This window comes from Lipophrys pholis (assembly GCF_963383615.2).
Source record: "Lipophrys pholis genome assembly, chromosome: 1".
NCBI lineage: Eukaryota > Metazoa > Chordata > Actinopteri > Blenniiformes > Blenniidae > Lipophrys > Lipophrys pholis.
The window spans coordinates 54,302,986-54,330,485 of record NC_137635.1 but is presented as its reverse complement, the minus strand read 5'-3'; the positions used below and the strand labels follow the sequence as shown (position 1 = coordinate 54,330,485).

At 47.5% G+C, this 27,500-nt stretch overlaps 1 protein-coding gene across 1 annotated transcript in view; it reads left to right on the top strand.

Moving 5' to 3' along the window:
- The window catches only part of cacna1eb (calcium channel, voltage-dependent, R type, alpha 1E subunit b), a gene marked incomplete at both ends in the record, with an annotated part of 74,061 nt that overhangs the window by 42,043 nt on the left and 4,518 nt on the right, over nt 1-27,500 (top strand). Inside the window, 33 exon segments of the mRNA XM_080484707.1 lie at nt 580-789; nt 1,912-2,024; nt 2,884-2,996; nt 3,082-3,213; nt 3,394-3,463; nt 4,378-4,495; nt 5,246-5,313; nt 5,649-5,716; nt 8,252-9,065; nt 9,067-9,283; nt 9,418-9,586; nt 10,681-10,810; nt 11,259-11,318; nt 12,937-13,043; nt 15,902-15,913; nt 17,661-17,757; nt 17,870-18,030; nt 19,179-19,316; nt 19,413-19,614; nt 19,892-20,056; nt 20,846-20,956; nt 21,033-21,113; nt 21,262-21,381; nt 22,890-22,955; nt 23,916-24,007; nt 24,080-24,254; nt 24,355-24,482; nt 24,754-24,850; nt 25,284-25,389; nt 25,461-25,568; nt 25,690-25,790; nt 26,077-26,183; nt 26,291-26,390. Of these exon segments, the coding sequence (XP_080340833.1) occupies nt 580-789; nt 1,912-2,024; nt 2,884-2,996; nt 3,082-3,213; nt 3,394-3,463; nt 4,378-4,495; nt 5,246-5,313; nt 5,649-5,716; nt 8,252-9,065; nt 9,067-9,283; nt 9,418-9,586; nt 10,681-10,810; nt 11,259-11,318; nt 12,937-13,043; nt 15,902-15,913; nt 17,661-17,757; nt 17,870-18,030; nt 19,179-19,316; nt 19,413-19,614; nt 19,892-20,056; nt 20,846-20,956; nt 21,033-21,113; nt 21,262-21,381; nt 22,890-22,955; nt 23,916-24,007; nt 24,080-24,254; nt 24,355-24,482; nt 24,754-24,850; nt 25,284-25,389; nt 25,461-25,568; nt 25,690-25,790; nt 26,077-26,183; nt 26,291-26,390 (4,556 nt within the window).

Here is a 27,500-nt window from a genome sequence, read left to right as displayed (position 1 = left end):
TCATCTAACATACAGATCATAGAGCATCTTCCCCTCTAAGGTCCAGATTACAGAGCATCCTCCTCCTCCTCTAACATCCAGATTATAGAGCAACTTCCCCGCTAACATCCAGATTATAGAGCATCCTCCTCCTTCTCCTCCTCCTCTAAGGTCCAGATAATAGAGCATCTTCCTCCTCTAACATCCAGATTATAGAGCATCTTCCTCCTCTAACGTCCAGATTATAGAGCATCCTCCTCCTCTAAATGATGAAACTTCAGATGAACTTAATGAGTAAATCCATACTTTTTTATCTATAGTAACTAATAAACAACTACTGAGTAATGCATGAGTTACTTCACAAGGTGATTAGACTTCATTCTCAGTAACTCATGAATACGATCTAGTTATTACAGTTCATTCATCATTGTAACTGATTACTTAGTAACACCAGGGTTACTTTGAAAACAGTTAGTTACTTTTGATCTACAGGACCTACTCCATTCTGAGTCATTTACTGAATACTTTCCAAAGATGTAACTTGTAACTTTAATCTCAAGCTGTCATGAGGTGACTCCCTGTGTGAACCTCGTCCTGCAGGCATGTCGCGCTCCAGGATGAACTTCCGCAGCGGGCGGCGCGGTCCGGCTGCGTACCTGCGGCGTAAAGAGCGCATGCTGCGCATCTCCATCCGCCGCATGGTGAAGACGGACACCTTCTACCTGATGGTGCTCAGCCTGGTGGCGCTCAACACCATCTGTGTGGCCATCGTGCACCACAACCAGCCCGACTGGCTCACCATCTTCCTCTGTGGGTTTGACTCACACTCATGATGGCTCCTTGTGACTCCTCGTGGCTCCTTGTGACTCCTTGTGACTCCTCGTGGCTCCTTGTGACTCCTCGTGGCTCCTTGTGACTCCTCGCGGCTCCTTGTGACTCCTCGTGGCTCCTTGTGACTCCTCGTGGCTCCTTGTGACTCCTCGTGGCTCCTTGTGACTCCTCGTGGCTCCTCGCACCTCCTCATGGAGTCTCGCAGCTCCTCGTGACTCTTCGTGACTCCTCGCACCTCCTCGTGGCTCCTTTTGGTGCCTAGCGACTCCTCGCGGCTCCTTGTGGCTCCTCGCGGCTCTTCGTGACGCCTTGTGACTCCTCGCGGCTCCTTGTAACTCCTCGCACCTCCTAGCAACTCCTCGCAGCTCCTCGCGGCTCTTCGTGACTCCTCGCACCTCCTCATGGAGCCTCGTGGCTCCTTGTGGTGCCTAGCGACTCCTCATGGCTCCTTGTGACTCCTCATGGCTCCTTGCACCTCCTAGTGGAGTCTCGCAGCTCCTCGCGACTCCTCGCAACTCCTCACAGCTCCTCGCAACTCCTCGCAGCTCCTTGTGGTGCCTAGCGACTCCTCGCGGCTCCTTGCGGCTCCTCGCGGCTCCTCGCGGCTCCTCGCAACTCCTCGCAGCTCCTTGTGGTGCCTAGCGACTCCTCGCAACTCCTCGCAGCTCCTTGTGGTGCCTAGCGACTCCTCGCAACTCCTCGCAGCTCCTTGTGGTGCCTAGCGACTCCTCGCGGCTCCTCGCGACTCCTCGCGGCTCCTCGCGCCTCGCGGCTCCTCGCGGCTCCTCACAGCCCCTCGCAACTCCTCGCGGCTCCTTGTGGTGCCTAGCGACTCCTCGCGGCTCCTCGCGACTCCTCGCGGCTCCTCACAGCCCCTCGCAACTCCTCGCGGCTCCTTGTGGTGCCTAGCGACTCCTCACGGCTCCTCGCGGCTCCTCGCGGCTCCTCGCGGCTCCTCGCGGCTCCTCGCGGCTCCTCGCGGCTCCTCGCGGCTCCTCGCGGCTCCTCGCGGCTCCTCGCGGCTCCTCGCGGCTCCTCGCGGCTCCTCGCGGCTCCAGGAAGTCTCTTACCTGCTCTTTGTTTTGTCGCTCTGCCCTGCAGACTATGCAGAGTTTGTCTTCTTGGGGTTGTTTCTGGCTGAGATGTTCCTGAAGATTTACGGTCTCGGCTTCCGGCTCTACTTTCACTCGTCCTTCAACTGCTTCGACTGTGCAGTGAGTCCCTTTTCCTCTTCCTCCAGATTTTGCCAACAAATTAAAATCTGATCGTGTTCCTCTTCACAAATCGGAAAAACACCGATTTCTGGTGCAAACTGAAGAATCTGAACTCCCTGAAACTCCAGATATGTCCTAATAAAATGTCTAATCCTCAGGGAAAATTCTAAATTTGGCTCAAAACCATCGTATAAAACGCATCAGTGAATGTAGACACATGAGCAGTAGCAGCGGTTCAGATAAGTTCCATTTTCCTCTGCAACATGGACGTGGAGAATTTTCAATAAGTTGCGTCTCCCCCCATTTCCATAGAGACAGCATTTTCCAAAAGTGGCATTTTCCCGTGTTTCCACTGAGCCTGAGAATTTTCAAAAAGTTCAGTTCTTTTTCGAAAAGTTAAGTTTCAGCGGAGTTGGAATGTTTTCAAAAAGTTGCAATTCCCATCTTTTCAACGGAGCATTTTTTTAAAAAAAGTTTTGTTTCCCCCATTTCCATGCAGACAGGCCATTTTCCAAACATTGCGTTTCCACGGAGCATTTTTATGGACACAGAAGTTTAAAAAAAAAAAAAAAAAAAAAAAGTTGCATTTTCATAGAGATGGTGTCGGAGCGTTTTCGAAAAGTTACGTTTCTGTGGAGTTAAGAGAATTTTCAAAAAGTTGCACTTTCCCCATTTCCATGGATATAGAGGATTTTCAAAAAGTTGTGTTTCGGCCCCCGTTTCCATTGGCGCTGAGCTCCGTTGTCATGTGGATTCTTTGTGAATAGATTGATGGACGGTGAATGAAGTGATGTTTCCAGCAGATGTGTGGGGGGGGGGGGGGGTCATGAGGTCTGTTGTGACTGCGGCGTGTTGTCAGGTGATCGTCGGGAGCATCTTTGAGGTGGTCTGGGGCTTCTTCCGGCCCGGCATGTCGTTCGGGATCAGTGTGCTGCGAGCGCTGCGCCTGCTGCGCATCTTCAAGATCACCAAGTAAGTGGGACACCAGAACGACCGTAACACCTGCGAGGAGCGTCTCAGGAGCCTGGGGGCGGGGCTGTGTGTGTCTCTGCTGCAGGTACTGGGCATCGCTCAGGAACCTGGTGGTGTCCCTCATGAGCTCCATGAAGTCCATCATCAGCCTGCTCTTCCTCCTCTTCCTCTTCATCGTGGTGTTCGCCCTGCTGGGGATGCAGCTGTTCGGAGGAAGGTGAGAGCGTCTCGCTGTGTGTCCCCGTCATACCAGGACCACTTCCCTGAATGGTGATGAAGAGGAGAGGAAGTGAGGAAAATAGCCTCCTCTTCCTCCTCCTCCTCCTCCTTCTCCTCCTCGGTCGTTTCTGAATTTCTTCCTTCCTCCTTTTCTTTCTTTCCTTCTTTCTTCCCTCAGGTTCATCTTTGAAGATTACACTCCCACCAACTTTGACACGTTTCCAGCTGCCATCATGACAGTGTTTCAGGTTTGGCTCCCACAGATACCCTCGCTCTGACACATTGCACTCTGGGAGATTTCTCACCTCGGGCGCGGATTAAACAAGGCGCTCGCTCTCCGCCCCCGGCCCTCGCCGTCAGCCCACACAGCCCAGCACACATATGTGCTCATGAAACGGAGACAATGTGAGGCAGTGAGGAGAGCGGCAGCCTGAACGGAGGCTGAAGCTCTCCTCTCCTCCTCATCTCCTCTCCTCCTTCCCTCCTCCCCTCCTCCCCTCCTCTCCTCCTCTCCTCCTCCCCTCCTCCTCCCCTCCTCCTCCCCTCCTCCCCTCCTCTCCTCCTCTCCTCCTCTCCTCCTCCTCCCCTCCTCTCCTCCTCTCCTCCTCTCCTCCTCTCCTCCTTCCCTCCTCCTCTCCTCTCCTCTCCTCTCCTCTCCTCTCCTCTCCTCCCCTCCTCCTCTCCTCTCCTCCCCTCCTCTCCTCCTCTCCTCCTCTCCTCCTCCTCTCCTCCTCTCCTCCTCTCCTCCTCTCCTCCCCTCCTCCTCTCCTCTCCTCCCCTCCTCTCCTCCCCTCCTCCTCTCCTCCTCTCCTCCCCTCCTCCTCTCCCCTCCTCCTCCCCTCCTCTCCTCCTCTCCTCCTCTCCTCCTCTCCTCTCCTCCCCTCCCCTCCTCTCCTCTCCTCCCCTCCTCCTCTCCTCCCCTCCCCTCCTCTCCTCTCCTCCCCTCCCCTCCTCCCCTCCCCTCCTCCCCTCCTCTCCTCTCCTCCTCCTCTCCTCTCCTCCCCTCCTCCTCTCCTCCTCTCCCCTCCTCTCCCCTTCTCTCCTCTCCTCCCCTCCCCTCCTCCTCTCCCCTCCTCTCCTCCTCCCCTCCTCTCCTCTCCTCCTCTCCTCCTCTCCTCTCCTCCTCTCCTCCCCTCCTCCTGATGTTGAGTGTTGTGTGCAGATTCTGACGGGTGAGGACTGGAACGAGGTGATGTACAACGGGATTCGCTCTCAGGGCGGCGTGCAGTACGGCATGTGGTCGTCCATCTACTTCATCGTGCTCACGCTGTTTGGAAACTGTATCCTTCATTCGCCTGACGGGACGTCGAGAACCGAGTTTCTACAGTCCTGAGGTCCAACAGTCTGAAATCCAGTCCAGAATCATCTCAGACATTATTTATGCACCTGTTTCCCTTTGATTCCCTGAGTCCACTGACTCCTCCACTGACTCCTTCTCTGACTCCTTCTCTGACTCCTCCTCTGACTCCTTCTCTGACTCCTCCACTGACTCCTCCACTGACTCCTTCTCTGACTCCTTCTCTGACTCCTCCTCTGACTCCTCCACTGACTCCTTCTCTGACTCCTTCTCTGACTCCTTCTCTGACTCCTTCTCTGACTCCTCCTCTGACTCCTTCTCTGACTCCTCCACTGACTCCTTCTCTGACTCCTCCACTGACTCCTTCTCTGACTCCTTCTCTGACTCCTCCACTGACTCCTTCTCTGACTCCTCCTCTGACTCCTTCTCTGACTCCTTCTCTGACTCCTTCTCTGACTCCTCCACTGACTCCTTCTCTGACTCCTTCTCTGACTCCTCCACTGACTCCTTCTCTGACTCCTCCTCTGACTCCTTCTCTGACTCCTTCTCTGACTCCTTCTCTGACTCCTCCACTGACTCCTCCTCTGACTCCTTCTCTGACTCCTCCACTGACTCCTTCTCTGACTCCTCCACTGACTCCTCCTCTGACTCCTCCTCTGACTCCTCCTCTGACTCCTTGGAGGAGACGTCTCCTACATCGAGGTGTCTTCGTCCTTATCTATGTTTCTCACAGACACGCTGCTTAATGTCTTCTTGGCCATCGCTGTGGATAACCTGGCTAACGCTCAGGAACTGACCAAGGTCTGTTCTCATCTCATAAACCAAACGTTGAAGTGTGTGTTCAGGTACTGAAATGTGTGTTCAGGTGCTGTGTGTGTGTTCAGGTGCTGTGTGTGTGTGTGTGTGTGTGTGTGTGTGTGTGTGTGTGTGTGTGTGTGTGTGTGTGTGTGTGTGTGTGTGTGTGTGTGTGTGTGTGTGTGTGTGTGTGTTCAGGTGTGTGTTCAGGTGTGTGTTCAGGTGTGTGTTCAGGTGCTGAGGTGTGTGTGTTCAGGTGTGTGTTCAGGTGCTGAGGTGTGTGTTCAGGTGATGAAGTGTGTGTTCAGGTGTTGAAGTGTGTTTGCTGTGTGTGCTGTCAGGATGAAGAGGAGGAAGAGGAGTTCTTTAACCAGAGGTACGCCCGGGGGAGAGACGGACTAATATCTGAGTAAGTTTCCTTTTTACCGACTCCTGAAGAGGCACCTGAAGTGCAAACAGCTCTGAAGCTCAGCTCTCAATGCTTCAGCTCACAACTCAGTTACTACAAGTAATCCATTACAGTTACTAGCTGCAACTTCAAGAAAGTAATACAGTAATTAGGATTGTTCCGGGACGTCAAAAATCTTGTTACCTCATAAGTAGTAACTAAAAAACGATTTGCTACCAGATACAGTAACCCGAGTCACCTTACTTAGAAAGCTGGTTTCTTATTGGTTTGAAGTTGGTTTATAAACTGGTTTGTACATTTCTTTTGCAGATTTTTCAAATATTTTAGAATTTCTTTTGGACTGGTTTAAATTGGGTTTTAGCAATTTTTTTTTCTTGGTTTTTTTTGGCTGTAATTTGACTGGTTATTGCTTTAAGGACTAGTTTTAGAATAGTCGTTGATCCGGTTTCAGGCTAGTCCTTCTTTCCAGCCTGGTCGTATTTCTTCAGAAATTTTTAGAAGGATCAATGTCCAATATTTTCCAGCTCATACTCAGAGGGAAGTAGTACTAGCGTATTTCTTTATAAACACCCTCAGTCAGTGAGCTGTCAGTCGACTCTGTGGTCTATGACCAAACTTAATGTGCAGGAAAGTCAAAATGCTGATAGAAATCCTCTTACATATGTATTTCCCTGCGCTCTGACCAGGACAGTGAATGTGTCATTTGTCTGTGACATATTTGAGTGTCGGTCCTTTAAGTGTTGCAGCTGCTGATGCTGATTGGATGTTTATTACTGTTTTGTTGTTTTATCCGGCTCCATCATGTTGTCTTGTTAAACACTTGTTATGTGACACAGACCAAAATGCTGCATTCAAGGACCGTCGGTCAACTTTGGAACCATTTAGAGTCCCCGGACTGGAGTGTGTGTGTGTGTGTGTGTGTGTGTGTGTGTGTGTGTGTGTGTGTGTGTGTGTGTGTGTGTGTGTGTGTGTGTGTGTGTTTAGCAGAGCAGGCTCCGTCCCCAGATAGACTCGACTCAACGAGCTGTTCTGATGTTCTGTTCTGATGTTCTGTTCTGATGTTCCCTCGATGGAAAGTGTGTGATGAAGAAGACACATCTTGTTCTGTGTCACAGCTGATGTTCTGTGTATGTTGTAAAACACTAATGTCTTGTTTTCGAACAATCACTCATTGATCACATGGACGAGCAGAGTCTGACCTGCAGTAAGTACGACTGTCTGCCTCTCTGTCACACTGACTCTCTCTCTCTCTCTCTCTCTCTCTCTCTCTCTCACATCCTTTTATTTACACAATGTTTGCACTTTATTCCTGCACCTTCCCTCCTTTTTTCCCTTCTGGTGGGTTTGTATCTGTCATTTTACCTTGTAGATACTTTGATTTTCTGGATGTCTTTGTAGTTTTTTTTTTTTTTTTTGGCACATTTTTCATAGGATTTACTTTTATTTTACTAATCAACTAACATAGAAAAGGTTTTCCGTCTTCTTGCAACTCCAGTTTGATTTATGAAGAGATTTTCTTTTCTCCTGACTGGTATGCTAAATGGACACTAGTCTTCACGTCTGATCCCATTTCTGTCTGCATTAAACTGTGTTTCAGGGAATTGGATTGAAAGCTTAGCTGGGACTGTAATCAAATTATTGTCACGAAAGTAATCAGATTACAGCAATTGAGAAGGAATTGGGATCCGATTGGTTGAGCCACCTGTGAAACATTTTCAAGGATTTATTTTATTTTATTTTATTTTATTTTATTTTATTTTATTTTATTTTATTTTATTTTATTTTATTTTATTTTATTTATTTTATTTAAATTTTTCAATTTAATTTAATTTAAATTTAATTTTAATCATTTTATTTTATTTTATTTTATTTTTTTAATTTAATTTAATTTTAATTATTTTATTATATTTTATTTTATTTTATTTTATTTATTTATTTATTTATTTATTTATTTTTGTTTTATTTTATTTTATTACATTTTATTACATTTTATTACATTTTATTACATTTTAATACATTTTAATAAATGTTATTTAATTGTATTTAATTTAATTAAATTTTGTTATTTCTGAACATATAAGAAAATTTCAAAAAACCAAGAGAAACAAACAGAATTAAAAAAAAGAGAGATTATCATCTAAATAAGTCATCCAGAGTTATCCAAGTTCGAAAAGGGGTAAGAATAAGTTTAACTTGGTAATCCTTCCCCTTTACATCTTTATTGTTAGAATTACAAAAGATATTTATTTATTTATTTGTATATATACAGTATACACTGTTGTTAGATCCTACACCTTAATGACATAAAACAGTGATGGTTTATACAGATGGCTCCTCCACCAACAAACGGTGCAACACCATGACCTGCAAGCGAGGGGGCGTGTTTGGAGGTCAACCAATCGGATCCCACTCAGATCTCCAGATCTCCATACGAGACACATTTTAATGTCTGTAGCTCCTCCCTCATCGGCCGTTCCTTCATCTTGGCCGCGTTGCGGCCGGCGGCTCATGTTTGCTTGTGTTGTGGTTCCTCAGCGGCAGAAGACGACCTTACCTGTACAGGAAAAGGGCGATCCACCGGGGGCGCCCACAGTTCCCGGAGGAGGCGGACGGTGGGACCGTCGCCCCCGACGAGCAGCCGCTCAAGAGCTCCAACACCTTCGCCAACCGCCGCGAGAGGAGGAGGAAGGTCAACATGTCGGTGTGGGAGCAGAGAGCCAACCAGCTGCGGAAACGCCGTCAGATGGCGAGCAGGGAGGAGCTGTTCAGCAGCCCCACGGAGGACACCGCCGAGACCCCCACCATCCCCCACCAGCGCCCCGCCCTCTCGTCCGAGGCCAGCCCGGCTCACCTGCCCGAGTCGCCCATGTCGGTGGGGATGCCCCTGCCGGAGCCCCCGATGTCCATCTCCATCCCCATCCCCGAGCCCCCGAGCGCCGATCCCCTGGTCAACCTGAGCGAGGAGAAGACGGGAGCCAACCACCGCAGTGCCGGCGGCGGCGGCGGCGGCAGGCACAGGATGGCCCGAAAGTTCAGGTCCAGCCAGGGTCCGGAGGAAGGGGCCCGACACCGACGCCACCGGCACCGCGAAGCCCGCACCGAGGCCAAGAGTCTGGACTGCGTCCAGTCACCTCACGAGGCGCTGCACACCAGACGCTCGCTCAGCCAAGAGAGGAAGATCCTGGACGAGAGAGAGGAGAAGGACGAGCGGGAGGACGAGGAGCGGCAGGACGGCGAGGGGGGGACGGGCAGAGACGACACCGGGGCGTGCATCGTCAACCCGTACGCAGACGTCGGAGAAGAGCGGAGAAGGTCGGTCATCCACGAAGACACCAGGTCAGTACAGGTACGCAGAGCCGCTATTCACCCTGCCTGCTGTCACCAGCACCGACATGCCAAGCGGCGGCGGCGGCGGCGGCGGCGGCGTGGATCCGGAGGCCTCGGACTTCAGCGCCGTCGTGTGTGAGAAGCGTCCGATCTCTCTCAAACGCAACAAGGCCCACCAGGAGGGCAGCGTGGCCATCGAGATGTCGGCCCAGCCGCTGCTGGAGCTCACGCCCATGACAGGTGAGGCACCGCATCACGTCCTGTTTACCTCCGGCGCTCTGCTGCGAGGAGGAGTCTGCGACTCCTGACGGGAGGAGGCGCTCCTCACGTCCGTGTGCCGCTTCCTCTGCTCTCAACGTCTCCTTGTCTTTCAGTGAACAGCAAAGAGTTGGAGTCGTACCATTCGGACCAGAGGGACGGAGACGAGGACACGGAGGAGGAGGAGGAGGAGGAGGAGGAAGATGAGGAGGAGGAGGAGGAGCCGCCTCGTCCTCCTAAACCTCCAGCTCCAGACAGCATGTTCATCTTCAAGGCCTCTAATCCGTAAGAAACACCACGTTAATCTCAGTGAGCAGCATCTGACTGAAGAGGATTTCTGTCACGTCTGGATTATTGTAGTGTTAGCATTAGCATTAGCTGAGCTGTCAGCACTCAGTGGGTCAGTCTGACTGATTCATCTGAAGTTACAATAGTTAGAGGGGGAAGATGCTCTATAATCTGATGTTATGGGAGGAAGATGCTCTATAATCTGATGTTAGGGGAGGAAGATGCTCTATAATCTGATGTTAAAGGAGAAAGATGTTCTATAATCTGATATTAGAGGAGGAAGGTGCTCTATAATCTGATGTTAGAGGAGGAAGATGCTCTATAATCTGAATGTTAGAGGAGGAAGGTGCTCTATAATCTGATGTTAGGGGAGGAAGATCCTCTATAATCTGATGTTAGAGGAGGAAGATGCTCTATAATATGAATGTTAGAGGAGGAAGGTGCTCTATAATCTGATGTTAGGGGAGGAAGATCCTCTATAATCTGATGTTAGAGGAGGAAGATGCTCTATAATATGAATGTTAGAGGAGGAAGGTGCTCTATAATCTGATGTTAGCGGAGGAAGATCCTCAATAATCTCATGTTAGAGGAGGAAGATGCTCTATAATCTGGATGTTAACACTTCTTAAAGAAACAGATTCATTACCTCATGACAACCAGATTTAGCATCAACCAAACTGGGATTAACTACCCACACCTCTTAGAAAGGGAAGCTAACTGCTATTTAAGAATGCTAATGCTAATCACAGCTACAGTGGAGACAGGCTAGAGACTAATGCTACTTCTATTAAGACACCTTTCATGCTGTCGAAGTGGTTCAGGATCAGTGAGGCTCCTCCTCCTGCAAACAGGAGTTTAACCAAATAGTAACTGTCAAGAATAAACCTGAGGCTAACGTTAAAACTGGACCAGGATAAAGAGTCTGCCGCTCTAAATCATCTGCATTCCCCTGCTCGTACAGAACCATGTGGGTTCTTCCCAGCGCTGCCTGCGGAGTGCGGTCCACAGCGGCCAACGGAGGCGGGGCCACGCCCCGAGCCCAAGTGATGACAATGTTTTTTTGTCTCGCTTCGGCTCCTTCTCCACTGCAGCATTCGCAGGATCTGCCACTACGTGGTCACCCTGCGGTACTTCGAGATGAGCATCCTGCTGGTGATCGTGGCGAGCAGCATCGCCCTGGCCGCCGAGGACCCCGTCTGCACCAACTCCGAGAGGAACAAGGTGAGCCACCGTACGCCCGTCTCTGCTTCCAGGAAAACGTAGGGACACGAGGGGTCCGGGGCTTCGTCTGCTCTGAGGCTGGAGAAGAAAAAACCAGATTAAACTCTGGAGCACAGCTGGATAATCCCCTCACCTGCAGTAATCCACACAGAATAGATGAAACAGGTGTCGGCCATGAGGCGGTGGAGTGTTTGAATGTAGGCGTGTGGATAAATCCTAAAAATATCCTCCTGAGTGATTGTAGTGGATGGAAGTGGACAAGTGTGTGTGTGTGTGTGTGTGTGTGTGTGTGTGTGTGTGTGTGTGTGTGTGTGTGTGTGTGTGTGTGTGTGTGTGTGTGTGTGTGTGTGTGTGTGTGTGTGTGTGTGTGTGTGTGTGTGTGTGTGTGTGGCCTCCATGCAGAGATGAGAACATGGAAAATGTGTTTTAAATCTTCTATCTTCTCCAGGTCCTGCGATATTTTGATTACGTCTTCACTGGAGTGTTCACGTTTGAAATGATCATCAAGGTGAGTGACACGCCTGTGACGGACTTCCTCTTTGACCCTGTTTGTCCAGAACAACCTGTTGCATCATATTGAACACAGACAGAGGAACTTTACACTCTCCTTAACCTGAGTCGAACCCACTTTTTTACAGATCGTTCCTCTGTATTTGACTCTTCTTATAAATACGAACGCGAGCTACACTCGGTAGAGCGCAGATTCATTTGCTGCGAAACCGAGTTAGCATTGCTAGCATGTTAGCCGTTAGCTCATTTCGATGCTAACTAGCCTGTCAGGTAGCTACGTCACTGTGTGAAACATTGAGTAGGGAGCGTCTCCATGGCAACAGACGATCTCCTACATGAAGTGACTCTGTCATCCGCCTTGTATGGGACAGTTTATTTAAAATTTTTAATTTATTCAGAAACGGTTCGCCGTTAACGTCCTTGGATGATGACAAATCATCCCTGAAGATTTCATGTAATTCAGGTTAATAGTTTTTGTGAAAAGTTGGTCAAATAAGTACATATAAACCAATAAATAAATATATACACACAGACGAAAACACAACCTTTTTCGGCCCAACTTCGTTGGTCGCCCAACTTCCATTGACGAAGGTAACCAGGGGCAGTTAGTGGATTTAGAGGTCGTGCTCAGAGTCACACGGTCATTTCGTTTCACGGGGACAGGGACATTTTCAAATGAATTTCAGTGTAAATTTACACAATAAAGGTGTTTGGCGTCACTGAAAACACACCTTTTGGAAAACTTTCTGTTGTCATGTTAAACAGGAGAAAGCGCAACTTTCTGGAAACACTCAAGCTTCGTCGTCATGATGATGGAGGAAACGCTGCTTTTGTACCGCGGCAGTAGTTACTGGTAGTTCTGCACATGCTCAGTAGAGCCAATCAGAACAAAGTTTCCTCCGTGGTGTCATGACTCCCAGTCCATATTCTCCTGGACTTGGTACTATTATTTTGACAGTCACTGTAATAACAATCCAACTTGGTACTTTTATTTTGAAACAGCACCCACTAGTGGTCCAACATGAAAACGACATAGTTTTCAAAAGGTTGCCGTGTAAACATGAAACCTTTCTTTAATGAAAACGCAAAAACGATGCGTTTTCTCTTGATACATCGCCATCTGAACGAAGCCTAAATCGCCTGTCAGTCCAGGGATTCAAACCTTCAACCTCCTGTCCTTCAAACAAGGTCAATTGTGGAGAAAGAATCAAGAACCTACGATGTTCCTCCGAGCTGCTCACAACGTCTGGCTTCGGCCCGGTGCAAACTCTCCTTTTGGGCCAGATGACATCACGTGGCCGTGGATTTCCTCATGGGGGTGTTTGCTGTCGAGGTGATAGGCTGGTGTTAAATTACAAGCACGTGACGCAGCGAGTCGGCAGACTCACGAGGGATTTCTCTCACCTGAATGGCGAAGAGTTGCTGGAGTGACGCTTCAGATCAGCACAACGGCCGGGTTGTTGTGCGGATGTGTTAAAACTGTGCGTGTGCGTGTGTGTGTGTGTGTGTGTGTGCGTGTGTGTGTGTGTGTGTGTGTGTGTGTGTGTGTGTGTGTGTGTGTGTGTGTGTGTGTGTGTGTGTGTGTGTGTGTGTGTGTGTGTGTGTGTGTCCTCCAGATGATCGACCAGGGCCTCATCCTGCACGACGGCTCTTATTTCCGTGACATGTGGAACATCCTGGACTTCATCGTGGTGGTGGGAGCTCTGATCGCCTTCGCTCTAACGTGAGTCAGCCGCTGCTGCAGCGTCGATGACGAATGACTGATTCACTGATTCACTGATTCACTGATTCACTGCAGCAGCTCCTTCCTGAACACACACTACTGCCACAGACGACCTTCCCTCAGAGTCTCTTTAGAAATGAAACACACACACACAAGAGGAGGTGGAACAAGAGAGAAAAAGTGAAACTTGTCTTGTTCACATGTTCAACATTGTGATCAGAAGTGACGGGAAATAATTTAAACTAGAACTTCACAGTTTCTCAGAACTGCAGTTTAATGTGAGTCGAGTCACACTGGGCCTGTTTACATGTAATACTAATCCAATCTGATTGATCAGATTAGTCACGTGATCTTTAAAGTTCTCCTGTCCTCCAGGTCATCCCCCTCCTCCTGGTCTGGTCGCTCCAGAAACCTTCAGTATTCTAAGTTTCTAGCTCCTCCTTGATTTTCCTCATTTGAATATTGGATCATAAGAGCTGCATTCAGAATCTGCTGTGTCTGTGTGAGCTGGACTGGCTCCGCCCACTCATGCCCATCTTGGGAAGAGGAGGAAGTACTTCCTCTCGTGGTGCCATGTGCCAGAGCAGAGCTGCCTAATTGTGGGAGGAGTCAAAGGGAGGGCCTACCTTGATTGGGATTGGCTAAACCCCCGATGACACTATATAGGGTTTGATTTCTGATTGGCTGCTTGGAGCAACACACTTTTTAAAACCTGAAACAAGCCAGGGAGAGAGAGGACAGACTGTCTTCACTTCTGGGACGTCAGTCCAGGTATGGGGACGATTAGTACTGCTGGAGAACCTTTAGGAAGTGAATTTTACATAATATGACCCGTTAATTTTATTCTTTCTATCAGTTAACAAAAGTTTTCTGATTTTAGATGAACACACTGAGATCTCTAACCAGTACTCTATTTCCTTTGTACATGTATTCCAAGAAATCTGATTAATTATTTTATGTCATTTACATGTAAAGATTTTATAAAAAAAAAGACCTGCAGCAGTGGAAAGTTAAAGGAGAATAACTTCTGGAGTGGAGTTTATGGAATGTTTAATGCATTGAAGATCCTTCCCAGAACTAATGCTAAAGCTAACGCTAATGTCTGTAGGCTTCGCTATGTTGAGATTTTTTTTGGACAAATATGAGATTTTTGACTCTTACGTTGCTCCGTTTGTTCATATGAACCTCGATAGAGATCCAATAATAGACTGAAACATGTAAACCAGAGTTTTTAATTCACCACGTTTCTAATGTTCATATAATCACACCAGATTATCTCGTTTAATCTCATTACTCTTGCTTATCAGACCTTTACGGTCATGTTAACAGGCTCAGTGGTTCTGTGTGAACGGCATCTTTAGATCATGAAGCTTCATTTGTGTCTTTGCTTTTGAACTGTCGGCCTGAGACGGTTGAACTTTTAGGGATTGTTCAACACTGCCAGTGAGACTTTAAACACAGAGTGAGGGAATCAGGACTGATGAGACACAGACGGAAACAATCAGGGACCAAACAGGTCCTGGGGAGTTCATATCTAAATATTTGTCCTAACTCTTGACTCACTTTCCCAAAAACCTGTTATTTTCCACACAACATGAGAAGTTTCCACATCTCAGTGTTCTCAGTTTGTCCTGCAGACCTGTTGGACATCTGATTACCTTTTATTAAGAAGTACTGAAACGGCAGACCAGATTCTTCCAGGAGAAGGGTTGGGGTTAGAGTTGGTGGTCAACTGGTGTCTTTTCCACATTTTGGAACAATCTTCATCTGTAAATCTTCCCCGAAGCTCATTTTCCCCTTTAATACATTCCGTTGTGTGTTTGCGGTTCAGTCCTTCAGAATGTGGACGATACGGATTTTAACAGCTAAAAACGTTATTTTTAACTGCACGTGAGATGAGAGAGGAGATATTTCTGAAAACCTTGATTTAATACCTCATGGAGATGAGACCTTTAACTTCTGAAACGCTGACATTAATGTGGGACCTGATATGTTTAGGAACTACTTCCTGAGCTGAGAACAAAACTTAAACATCCCCTGCGATGCCGAAGGAAACTCCTTTCACACTGAACCACGTCAGAAAAGTCATTTTAGACCAATAATATATGACAAGTTCCATTTTTTATTCGGATGAACATTAAAATGATCAATTAAGTACTTTAACAAGTATTTTTATATATGTATATCTTCAATGTGGTTGAGGTACTGAGCCATGAAAGACACGTTTTAAAAAGCCGTAAGTGAGTGAATATACATGATTGGTAAAAACTTGTTTGTCTGTTAGAAACTAGTAATCGTGTGAAATAATCCCTGGAAATTTGGATCGTCTAACTTGAACCGTTCAAATCCATTGAACGATTGAAGTCTGTAGTTTTTGTGCAGCAATACTCTTTTGCAGATGACGCCTCGTTTTTTTTATTAAAACTTCCAAATGTCAAAAAGTTTGAAAAATCCAAACTTGGGAATTTGCAGACGGGCTGATTCGTCTAATAAAATCCTTTGTGTAAATTATGAAGTGTGTTAGTCAGGATTATACTGCATTGGATGTGTAGAAAGCCAGCGAGGTCCAGACTGTACCACGAGGCCCGGTCATCAGCGAAAAGAGGATTTCTGTGTAAAGTGGAGATTTAAATGCAGGTTTGTCTTCCTCTGATGTGTCCTGACTGACGTTAACAGTTCTTCTGTTGTCTCTCCCAGCGCGCACACGACTGAGGCTTTTGTTGTATCTTGTCGTATGTGAATTTCTCTGTTGTGAATATTCCTGTGACCCTCTGAGCGGAGCTCACCGTGTCTCTCTCTTTATGCCTCGACCCTTTTCTCTGTTGTTCCTGTGGATTTTATCACTGTGGGGCTTCCAGGAATGTGATGGGGTAAAAAATTCACACTCAAATGTAAACGTCTTCTCATATACTTCTTTTATTTTAACGTCTCTTATTATTTCCCCTTATTATCTATTTATTTCTTTCGTTTTTGCCATGTGTTTTTTTTTATTAATTTTTTTAATCATGAAATTGCAGTTTGGCAGATATCAGGGGAAAAATCACAGAATTTGGCAACACAGACAAAAACTGTTAAGTAGAAGTTCAAACGCTTCGGAAACAACTTGGTGATGTTAGAAATGGTGCAGAACAGCTCCAGAACCCGCTCTGTTCTGTTTTAAGGAGGAGATATAAGACCCAACAGTTCCGCTTGTTTAGCTTAAAAAATGCTTGTGGAGGTTAAAGAGTTCTGTGAAAAGGTCAACCAGCTCGTAGAGGGTTAAAGTCAGGTTGGTCAACCCCGAGGTCAGCGGTGTCAAACATCAGGCCAAAACCCAATCCGACTGAAACGCCAAGAAAAATGGTCAAAACTTCAAAAAACATGCTGTCAGTGGGAGTTTGTACAAAAAATAAAAAATAACCAGAATACTACAGTCACAAGAGACGTTTTCTGTTAAAATTGGTTTCATGTTGAGATTGGAGGAATTTTCTGTAGTTTGGTTTGGGTTTTTATACTGCAATACAACAAAGAAAAGTTAAAAATGAAAATCAAAGGTTATACTGGGACTTGTTCTACTACTCAGGATAGAACTAGGCTCTATTTGGCCCCTGAACCACGATGAGTTCGACACTCCGGGTTCACAGGTTCTACATTTTTAAAAATAGGTGAATCTGCATTTAATTCATTTACGTCACAAAACTACTGAGTTTAACAGTGAAAGTCGAAGCAGCAGGAGAGAAAATAGGTGGCGACCAAAGAAAAGAGAAAAATGAATCATCAAAAAAAAACAAAAAACAACAATGTCCCAAGTGAGTTACACAGAATGTGGCTTCAGAGACACAATAGATGAAATTACACCTGAATCCATCTTTTTCGGTAAAGAACTGGCGACTGACAGTTTGAAATCACTGAAGTTGAAGCAACACCAGACTATCAAACACCGAGTGTGAACCCGAACTCACCGTGACAGAGTCGAACAAAGAAACTGTTTTTCACATTTAGTGCATTACGAATTTTTTTAAGTACCTGAAATGGAGCTCATTTCACACTTTGTATATGTAATTCCCATTTTGTTGTTATATTTCAGAGGAATGTTTAACTAAATGATCAAAAGGTTGAGGGTTTAAAAACAGGCCCCGCCCCTTTCCTCCAATCAACCAACCAGTGCACAGCACAGCTGGTAACGCTCCCTGATTGGCTCAGGGCAGATCGACGGACCTGTTGCCATCAGCCACGTTTGTCTTAGCATTAGCATTAGCATTAGCGTCAGTTAGCTGGACGTTAAGGTCCAATATTTCTTTGAAATAAATTCTGTTCACAAGAAGGTTCACAGACACAATCAAACAGTGCTCGTGAAAGAAAGGATGAATTATTTGTTCTTTTCAGAAGAATGAACTCCCGTTTCGCCCATTTGATCATTTCCAAGCATGAGAAGAGAAACTATGAGAAGATAGAGGATCTTTCCTGTGACGTCTGCCAGCCTTCAAACAAACTGGTCTCCGGCGTCTCCCTGTGTTTCACATCCACTCCTTTTGACTTGTGTTCTTTTGAGTTTTTTTAAAGTGTGTTCCACGTGTCTGTGCAGCAGTCTGAGAGTGGGACTGGATTTCTGAGTTTCTCTTTTCTCGCCGTGAACAGAAACAACAAAGGTCGCGACATCAAGACGATTAAATCCCTCCGAGTCCTGCGAGTCCTTCGACCTCTCAAAACCATCAAGAGGCTTCCCAAGCTGAAGGTAGGAGTCAAACCTGCGGAGCCTCGGCGGCGGTTTCTCACAGATCTCAGAAAGCCTTCCTCCTCCTCCTCCTCCTCCTCCTCCTCCTCCTCCTCCTCCTCCTCCTCTGCAGGCCGTCTTCGACTGCGTGGTCACGTCTCTGAAGAACGTCTTCAACATCCTCATCGTCTACCAGCTCTTTATGTTCATATTCGCCGTCATCGCCGTGCAGCTCTTCAAAGGGAAGTTCTTCTACTGCACCGACAGCTCCATGAACTCAGAGAAGGAGTGTCAGTAAGTCGCAATCCAACTTGGTACTTTTATTTTGACAGTCACCATAATAACAATGCAACTTGGTACTTTTATTTTGACAGTCACCGTAATAACAATCCAACTTGGTACTTTTATTTTGAAAGTCACCATCATAACAATCCAACTTGGTACTTTTATTTTGAAAGTCACCATCATAACAATCCAACTTGGTACTTTTATTTTGACAGTCACCATAATAACAATGCAACTTGGTACTTTTATTTTGAAAGTCACCATCATAACAATCCAACTTGGTACTTTTATTTTGAAAGTCACCATCATAACAATCCAACTTGGTACTTTTATTTTGACAGTCACCATAATAACAATGCAACTTGGTACTTTTATTTTGACAGTCACCATAATAACAATGCAACTTGGTACTTTTATTTTGACAGTCACCATCATAACAATCCAACTTGGTACTTTTATTTTGACAGTCACCGTAATAACAATCCAACTTGGTACTTTTATTTTGACAGTCACCATAATAACAATCCAACTTAGTGGTCTGTCATATAGAACGTCCGTGTTCTCCCAGTGTTCATGTTTAGAGCTCATTGTTCTCTGGTGTGTGTGTGTGTGTGTGTGTGTGTGTGTGTGTGTGTGTGTGTGTGTATGCTTTCAGTACTAAAACTAACAACAGCGCCCACTAGTGGCTCAACATGAAAACTACATTGTTTTCAGCGTTTGTTGTTTCCATTGAAACTTTGGAGGTGTAAATGTGAAACTTTTCTGAAACAGAAATGCACAAACAATGCGTTTTAACTTGAAAACGTGTAAACACAGATGAACGAGGTCTTTTAAAAAGTGTTGGACTTTACTAGTTATGATGAATAAACAGTCACTTGGTAAATGTCCTGTGGCGATAACGGTCACGTAGCTGTATTATGGTAGTGTTAGCATTAGCATTAGCATTAGCCGGTGTGTGGGTCAGTCTCGTGATGGATTCACTCATTAAGTTGTCTGCTTAACGTCAACGTCAACGTGTTCCTTCCTGTTGTCTGGGTCTTGTTGGTGTTGATAGAGTTGTGATGGTGCAGTGGTTCGATTGTGTGAAGCAGCAGTGGAAACACGGCGGCGGCGCTCGTTTCATTAACAGACGCTTCACCGGCGACTTTCCCCCACAGAGGCTTTTACATCGACTACAGCCGAGACAAGAAGGAGGTGAAGAGGAGGGAGTGGAGGAGACACGAGTTCCACTACGACAACGTCTGCTGGGCTCTGCTCACCCTGTTCACCGTGTCCACTGGGGAGGGCTGGCCGCAGTCAGTACACACACACACACACACACACACACACACACACACACACACACACACTCGTTATGAAGTGCTCGGTGAGACGTTCCTCTTCCTGTCCAGAGTCCTGCAGCATTCGACCGACGTGACGGAGGAGAACATGGGTCCGAGTCGAGGGAACCGCATGGAGATGTCGGTGTTCTACGTGGTTTACTTCGTGGTGTTCCCCTTCTTCTTCGTCAACATCTTCGTGGCCCTCATCATCATCACCTTCCAGGAGCAGGGCGACAAGATGATCCAGGAGTGCAGCCTGGAGAAGAACGAGGTGAGCGGCGCTCACCGCTTCACATCACGTCCTCACGCCGCCCGCCGTCCTCACGCACGCCGTCCTCACGCCCGCCGTCCTCACGCCGCACGCCGTCCTCACGCCGCCCGCCGTCCTCTCGCCCGGCGTCCTCACGCACGCCGTCCTCACGCCCGCCGTCCTCAGACCCGCCGTCCTCACGCCGCCTGCCGTCCTCAAGCCCGCCGTCCTCACGCCCGCCGTCCTCACGCACGCCGTCCTCACCCCCCTTTGTTTCTGTCACCTTCCTCCACAACAGCGCGCCTGCATCGACTTCACCATCAGCGCCAAGCCCATGACCCGCTACATGCCCCAGAACCGGCAGACCGTCCAGTACCGCCTCTGGCACTTCGTGGCCTCGCCCTCCTTCGAGTACACCGTTCTCGTCATGATCGCCCTCAACACCGTCGTCCTCATGATGAAGGTGAGACAGCCGTCATCCATCCATCATCCGTCCACCATCCATCCATCCATCCATTCATCCATCCATCCATCCATCCATCCATCCATCATCCATCCATCATCCATCCATCATCCATCATCCATCCATCCATTCATCATCCATCCATCCATCCATCCATTCATCATCCATCCATCCATCCATCCATTCATCCATCCATCATCCATCATCCATCCATCCATTCATCATCCATCCATTCATCCATCCATCATCCATCATCCATCCATCCATTCATCATCCATCCATCCATCCATCCATTCATCATCCATCCATCCATCCATCCATCCATCCATCCATCCATTCATCCATTCATCCATCCATCCATCCATCAACAATACAAAAACAGATTCTATAGACTTGTAACATTATTATTTTATTTATATTTACACTAATATTTACTTTTTTTTTTCTTTTCACGTCATTTCAGTTTCTAGTTTTCTTCAGTTTGACTTCAGTCATGATTAAACTTCATCAAAAGCTTCAGCAGTACTCCTGAATGTCTGTGAAACCAAATACTTTGAGTAGAATTGTGTTCCCGGTTTGATCAGCTTGTTCAGTCAGTCGTGAGTTGAAGCTGTCGCCGTGGTAACGAAGACCAAAGTAAACAAGAAAAACCACCATTTTTAAAGGAAGGAGCAGATCTCCTGTGAGGAAATGTTCATTCTGAGAGTATTGACTGAAGAGTGTTGTTTCGATCCTCCACGTTCACCGCTGTGTTTGTTTGTTTGTTTGTTTGTTTGTTTGTGGGTCCAGTACCACTCGGCTCCCACCGCGTACGACATGGTCCTGAAGCACCTGAACACGGCCTTCACGGTGCTGTTCTCCATGGAGTGCATCCTGAAGATCCTGGCGTTTGGCTTTGTGGTGCGTGTCGCTGCAGATGAGCCGGTTCCCCCGTCGCTCCGTCGGGTTTAACGGCGTGTTGTTTTCCCGCCTGCAGAACTACTTCAGAGACACTTGGAACATCTTTGATTTCATCACAGTCCTTGGCAGCATCTCGGAGATAGTGGTGGATTTACAGGTGAGCTGCTGCCAGAGCGCAGCTCTTCTTTTTTTTTTTTTTTCTCACCGTGGCGACCTCAGCGTGAGCCGAGGGGAGATTTCCTGCTGCGCTACGATACGCAGCTTCAGCCGTGTTGTGATGAATTTCCTCCATCTGTGTTTTACAGTCCGTCAACACCATCAACATGAGCTTCCTGAAGCTGTTCCGGGCGGCCCGCCTCATCAAGCTGCTGCGGCAGGGCTACACCATCCGCATCCTGCTGTGGACCTTCGTGCAGTCCTTCAAGGTTCGAACGTTCAGAGAGTCTCTCGCCGGGGGGGGGGGGGGGGGGGGGATTCGGTGGGGGGGGGTCAGGAGTTTCACTCTGGCGGGTTTCTACTCTGGTTCATCACCTTGGCCAACCAAAGTTTGAGCGAAGGTTATGTTTTTGGTTTTTGTTTGCTGCATTTATTTATTTATTTATTTATTTATATGTATGTATTTCACAAACTTTTCACAAAAACTACTCACCCAAATTGCATGAAATCTTCAGGGATGATTTGTCATCATCCAAGGACCAATCTATTAGATTTTGGGACGTTAACGTTTAACTGTTTCCGAAGAAATCACAAAAAACTGTAAAAAAAGAAATTCCCATACAAAGCGGATGAGAGAGGCACCTCATGGAGGAGATCAAAGGAGATCAGCGTCTGTTGCCATGGAGACGCTGACTGCGCAGTGTTAGCTACATCACAGGCTAGTTACTATCGAAATTAGCTAACGGCTAACATGCTAGCGATGCTAACTCGGTTCCGCAAACAAATGTGGCGTTGGCCTGCGCTCTACCGAGTGCAGCTCTAGTCTGTTGTTTTGTATGTACTGTATGTACTGTATGTATATATATTACCAACTTTTTGCAAAAACTATTTACCCGAATTGCATGAAATCTACAGGAATGATTAGTCATCATCAAGGATCAATCATTAGATTCTGGGATCGATCAGCTCCTGGGGAGAGAAGATATTTCCTCGGTTGTCGACACTCTGGAGCCCCTCTATGAGCTCACACTAACCCTCTATGAGCCGTCAGTCTGGGCCGACGCTGCCGTCCGCGAGCACACTGCTAACTCCGCTCCCCGCTCCCCTTCTCCTCTTTCAGCCAATCACAGGCCAGCATTGGTTTCCATGGTGACAAATGTTTCGTTGGCGAAGGTACACGCAATCCTTTAGGCCCCGTTTACACGACTACAATTTCAAGTGAAAACGCAGAACTTTGTTTTGTTTTGGGGTCCGGAGTCACCGAGAACACGACTTTTGGAAATGCTGCTCCTCATCACCACGGTCGCAGTAAATAGTTCTTCTGCACATGCTCAGTAGAGCCAATCAGAACAAAGTTTCCTTCGTGGTGTCGTGACTCCAAATCCATATTCTCCTGGGACTTGGTACTTTTATTTTGACAGTCAACATAATAACATTATCAATAACTCCATTGTTAATGTGTATGTGGTTTCATTACAACAACAAACAGCGCCAACTTGTGGCCTGGCATGCAAATAACATGGTTTTCTGTGTTTTTGACGTTTCTGTAGAAAATGGTCATCGTTTCCAAGATGTAGTCGTATAAACGCAAAACTTTTCTGAAACAAAACAGGGTCTTATGTTAAACCGAGATCTTTTGATTAAAGTACATAGAAAAAACTACATGTTTAATAAAATCTATATTTTTTCTCTCCACTCGTCCCAAACTGATCAAATATTAAAAAGGAACCGTTGTTTAACATCTGCCCTGATGTTTTGTTGGTTTCTCCTCACTCAGGCTCTTCCCTACGTCTGCCTCCTCATCCTCATGCTCTTCTTCATATATGCCATCATCGGCATGCAGGTACACACACACACACACACACACACACACACACACACACACACAAATTCTAAAGCAAACAATACCCTCTTTTTACTACTGTTTGTGCATCATGACACTGTATTAGTACTTTACTGTGTACTGTAGTTGTGCTGCCGTGTGTACTGTAGTTGTACTTTACTGTGTACTCTAGTTGTGCTGCAGTGTGTACTCTAGTTATACTTTACTGTGTACTCTAGTTGTGCTGCAGTGTGTACTGTAGTTGAACTTTACTGTGTACTCTAGTTGTGCTGCAGTGTGTATTCTAGTTGAACTTTAATGTGTACTCTGGTTGTGCTGCAGTGTGTACTGTAGTAGTACTTTACTGTATACTCTAGTTGTGCTGCAGTGTGTACTCTAGTTGTACTTTACTGTGTACTCTAGTTGTGCTGCAGTGTGTACTCTAGTTGTGCTGCAGTGTGTACTCTAGTAGTACTTTACTGTATACTCTAGTTGTGCTGCAGTGTGTACTCCAGTTGTACTTTACTGTATACTCTAGTTGTGCTGCAGTGTGTACTGTAGTAGTACTTTACTGTATACTCTAGTTGTGCTGCAGTGTGTACTGTAGTAGTACTTTACTGTGTACTCTAGTTGTGCTGCAGTGTGTACTCTAGTTGTACTTTACTGTGTACTCTAGTTGTGCTGCAGTGTGTACTCTAGTAGTACTTTACTGTGTACTCTAGTTGTGCTGCAGTGTGTACTCTAGTTGTACTTTACCGTGTACTCTAGTTGTGCTGCAGTGTGTACTCTAGTAGTACTTTACTGTGTACTCTAGTTGTGCTGCAGTGTGTACTCTAGTAGTACTTTACTGTGTACTCTAGTAGTACTTTACTGTGTACTCTAGTTGTGCTGCAGTGTGTACTCTAGTAGTACTTTACTGTGTACTCTAGTTGTAGCTTCCTCCCAGCAGGGGAACAGGCTGAATCGTTCTGTCGTCTGCAGGTGTTTGGAAACATCAAGCTGAACGACGAGAGTCACATCAACCAGCACAACAACTTCAAGACCTTCTTCAGCGCCCTCATGCTGCTGTTCAGGTGAGACGCCTCCAACTCTCCAACACCTGCCCAGCGTCGCGTCGTGCTGACAGTTCCTGTTTGAACCACCAGGAGCGCCACCGGGGAGTCGTGGCAGGAGATCATGCTGTCCTGCCTGTCGGGTCGGGAGTGTGAGGCCGACTCATCGCTCGCCCCCTTCACCTTGTCTCCGGACCACGAGGGAGGCTGCGGGACAGACTTTGCCTACGTCTACTTTGTGTCCTTCATCTTCTTCAGCTCCTTCCTGGTTAGAACTGAAGTGGAGACCTTCTCCCTCCTCCTCCTCCTCCTCATCTTCCTCCTCCTGATGTGTGTGTGTGTGTGTGTGTGTGGGTGTCCCTCCTCAGATGCTGAACCTCTTCGTGGCCGTCATCATGGATAACTTTGAGTATCTGACTCGAGACTCGTCCATCCTGGGCCCTCACCACCTGGACGAGTTCGTCAGGATCTGGGGGGAGTACGACCGCCTGGCCTGGTGAGATTCAGTCTTCACTTCCATCATGGGACCGAGCGGTCCGGTGGAGCAGTGGTCCCCACACTGCGTGTGTGTGTGTGTGTGTGTGTGTGTGTGTGTGTGTGTGTGTGTGCGTGCGTGTGTGTGCGTGTGTGCGTGCCACACTGTCATAAATAACCTGATTCAAGATGAAGGTGGTGTAATCTCGTCTCTATCCAGCAGAGGGAGCCAAACACGGTTATAACTCATAATATGCTATTGTCTCACTCTTCTCCCTCCTGCTCCACCACAGTGGTCGGATCCACTACACGGCCATGTACGAGATGTTAACTCACATGTCTCCACCTCTGGGCCTCGGCAAGAAATGTCCTGCTAAGATCGCCTACAAGGTACCGGAAACATGAGGCGTCACGTCTGCTCTCGCAGTCAGGTCTGATTCATCAGTTTGTCAGGTTTAAATCTGAAATCATCACGATGGCGTGTGGATGGTGTTTAGTTCAGAGTCCAGAGGAGTACGGGCTGAGATAATCTGAGACGTGGTGAGAATCAGATGGAGGTCAGGATAAAACCAAGAGGAGGAACAAGGGACAGAAACACAGTGAGTGGAGAGAGATGAGGGGATCAGGTGAGGGAGCACAGAGGAGGTCAAAGGGGCGGAGTCAAACACCTGAAACACAAAATCAGACACTCAGAGGAACCAAAACCACCAGGTTTTATTGAGAAGAGAAAGATCTGAGGTCTCCGTTACACTTCAAGTGTTTAATCCTGAACTGAATCGGAGCAGAGTAATGGAGTACTGTGCTTGGCATGGATTACTTTCAGCGGTTGGTGCTGATGAACATGCCCGTGGACGAGGACATGACCGTCCACTTTACCTCCACCCTCATGTCGCTCATCCGCACGGCGCTGGACATCAAAATCGCTCGCGGTCTGTGGATTGACTCACTTCTATCGGAGTGTTTGAGCGTCGCCGTGCGGCTGATCGTCTTTTTGTTCCAGGCGGCGAAGACCGAATCGCTCTGGACTCGGAGCTGCAGAAGGAGATCAGCATCATCTGGCCCTACCTGCCCCAGAAGAACCTGGACCTCCTGGTACCCATCAACAAAGGTGAGGCCCAAAGGTGCAGACCCGGTCCTGATGCAGACCCGGTCCTGATGCAGACCCGGTCCTGATGCAGACCCGGTCTCGGAGACAGGCGGCGGCTGACAGAGTGTGTCTGTTCTCACAGACACCGACATGACGGTGGGGAAGATCTACGCCTCCATGATGATCATGGACTATTTCAAACAGAACAAAGCCAAGAAGCTCCGAATGCAGCTGGAGGCTCAGGTCAGATAACACCCCCCCCCCCCCAGAACCCCCACCACCACTCCCTTAGAACCCCCTCACCACAACCAGAACCCCCAACCACAACCACCACCACCTACCCCTCCACCACCACCCCATTATAACCCCCCCACACCACAATCAGAACCCCCCCAACCACTACACCACCAAAAACCCTCCCAGAACCCACACACCACTAACCCCCCCAGAGCCCCCCCCACCACAACCAGAACTACCCCCTCAGTAGCCCCGCCCCCTCTGATCCGGGTGTCTGCTGGTTCTGTTCCAGAAGAGTAACCTGATGTTTAAGCGTCTGGACGCCTCCACGCTCCCCGAGGACATCCTGTCCAACACGCAGCCGCTGCCCATGATGGCGCACAGCGCCGGCTCCGCCCTGTGAGTGCCCCGCCGTCACGTTCCCACGGGAACGGACTCCTCAGGTGTTGTGTGTGTGTGTGTTCATGTGTGTGTGTGTGTGTGTGTTCATGTGTGTTTGTCTGCAGGACCAGAGGAGGCTTCGTGGCTCTGAGTCCCATCTCTCCTCAGGAGTTGTTCCTGCAGCCGGTCAGCTCTGACATGGACGGCAGCCAGCCGCAGAACCTGGTGAGAAGAACAACCCGTCTCACCCCCTCACCCCCTCACCCTCTCACCCTCTCACCGTCTCACCCCAGACCTGCGCAGACTAACCATGTTGATACGAACAGGAACCTTGAGATTCTTTGTGTCGTTAAACATTAACATGAAGGATCCTTCATAAGCCGTTGAGGCTCACCTGTCCTCGTCTGTTACTGTCTGACCATCTGAACGTAAACCAGAGTCACAGGTGAGACGCACCAATCAGAGGCCAGCTACCTCCAGGAGGCAGGCAGGCAATCAATCAATCAATCAATCAATCAATCAATCAAAGTATCTATCATTAATTTGTTGCTCTTTGTGACTTCCTCCTTCACACACCCGATCAGCTCATTGATAACCTGCGGATGTGACACTGAAACTCTCTGTGCTCCTTTGAACAGATTCCTGAATGTCACTGTCGTGTTCGTCTGTTTCCAGAAACGGTTCGGCTCCATGTTTGTCTGTTTCAGAGCCGCAGGTCGGGAATCAACGTCAGTCTGTTGGTGTAGTGCCGTGGAGTCCCTGCAGGGGGCGCTGCTGTCTGTGCAGGCTCAGATTGTTTCTGTCTGGGTTTAATGCTTCACTCTGTCCACCTGCTCGAGGATGGGATTATTGGTTTTGTGTGCTGACAAGCGTTTCACTCTCTGACCACAAGGGGGCGACAAACCTCACATCAAGTAGTATTACAGATACTAACAAAGCAGGTACAAAACTCCTCTGATCGGAGACCAAACAGAAAAACCTGGAAATAATCCAAAGAGACAGGGTAGTTCCTCCACTGCTGGAGCTTTACTTCCCAACAACTAAGAAAAGAATGAGAAAATGTTTTCATGAAGATTGTGACGAGAATTCTTCATTTTAAATATGTTTCATAAACAACATCGAAAGGAAATTCCAATACAACGAGTCTCAATAAATAACAATTCATACAGTCAATAATAGAGGCATCTGTTTTTAGCATTTTAACTGCTGGACTTCCTGAATATCTCCACTGTAAAAGGATTTGAATATGAACGACATAATGATTTTCTAAAAGGTGTTCAGTTTAAAATAAACGTGCTTTAAAACATTTGTATAATTCCAACTCCCTGTAGCCGC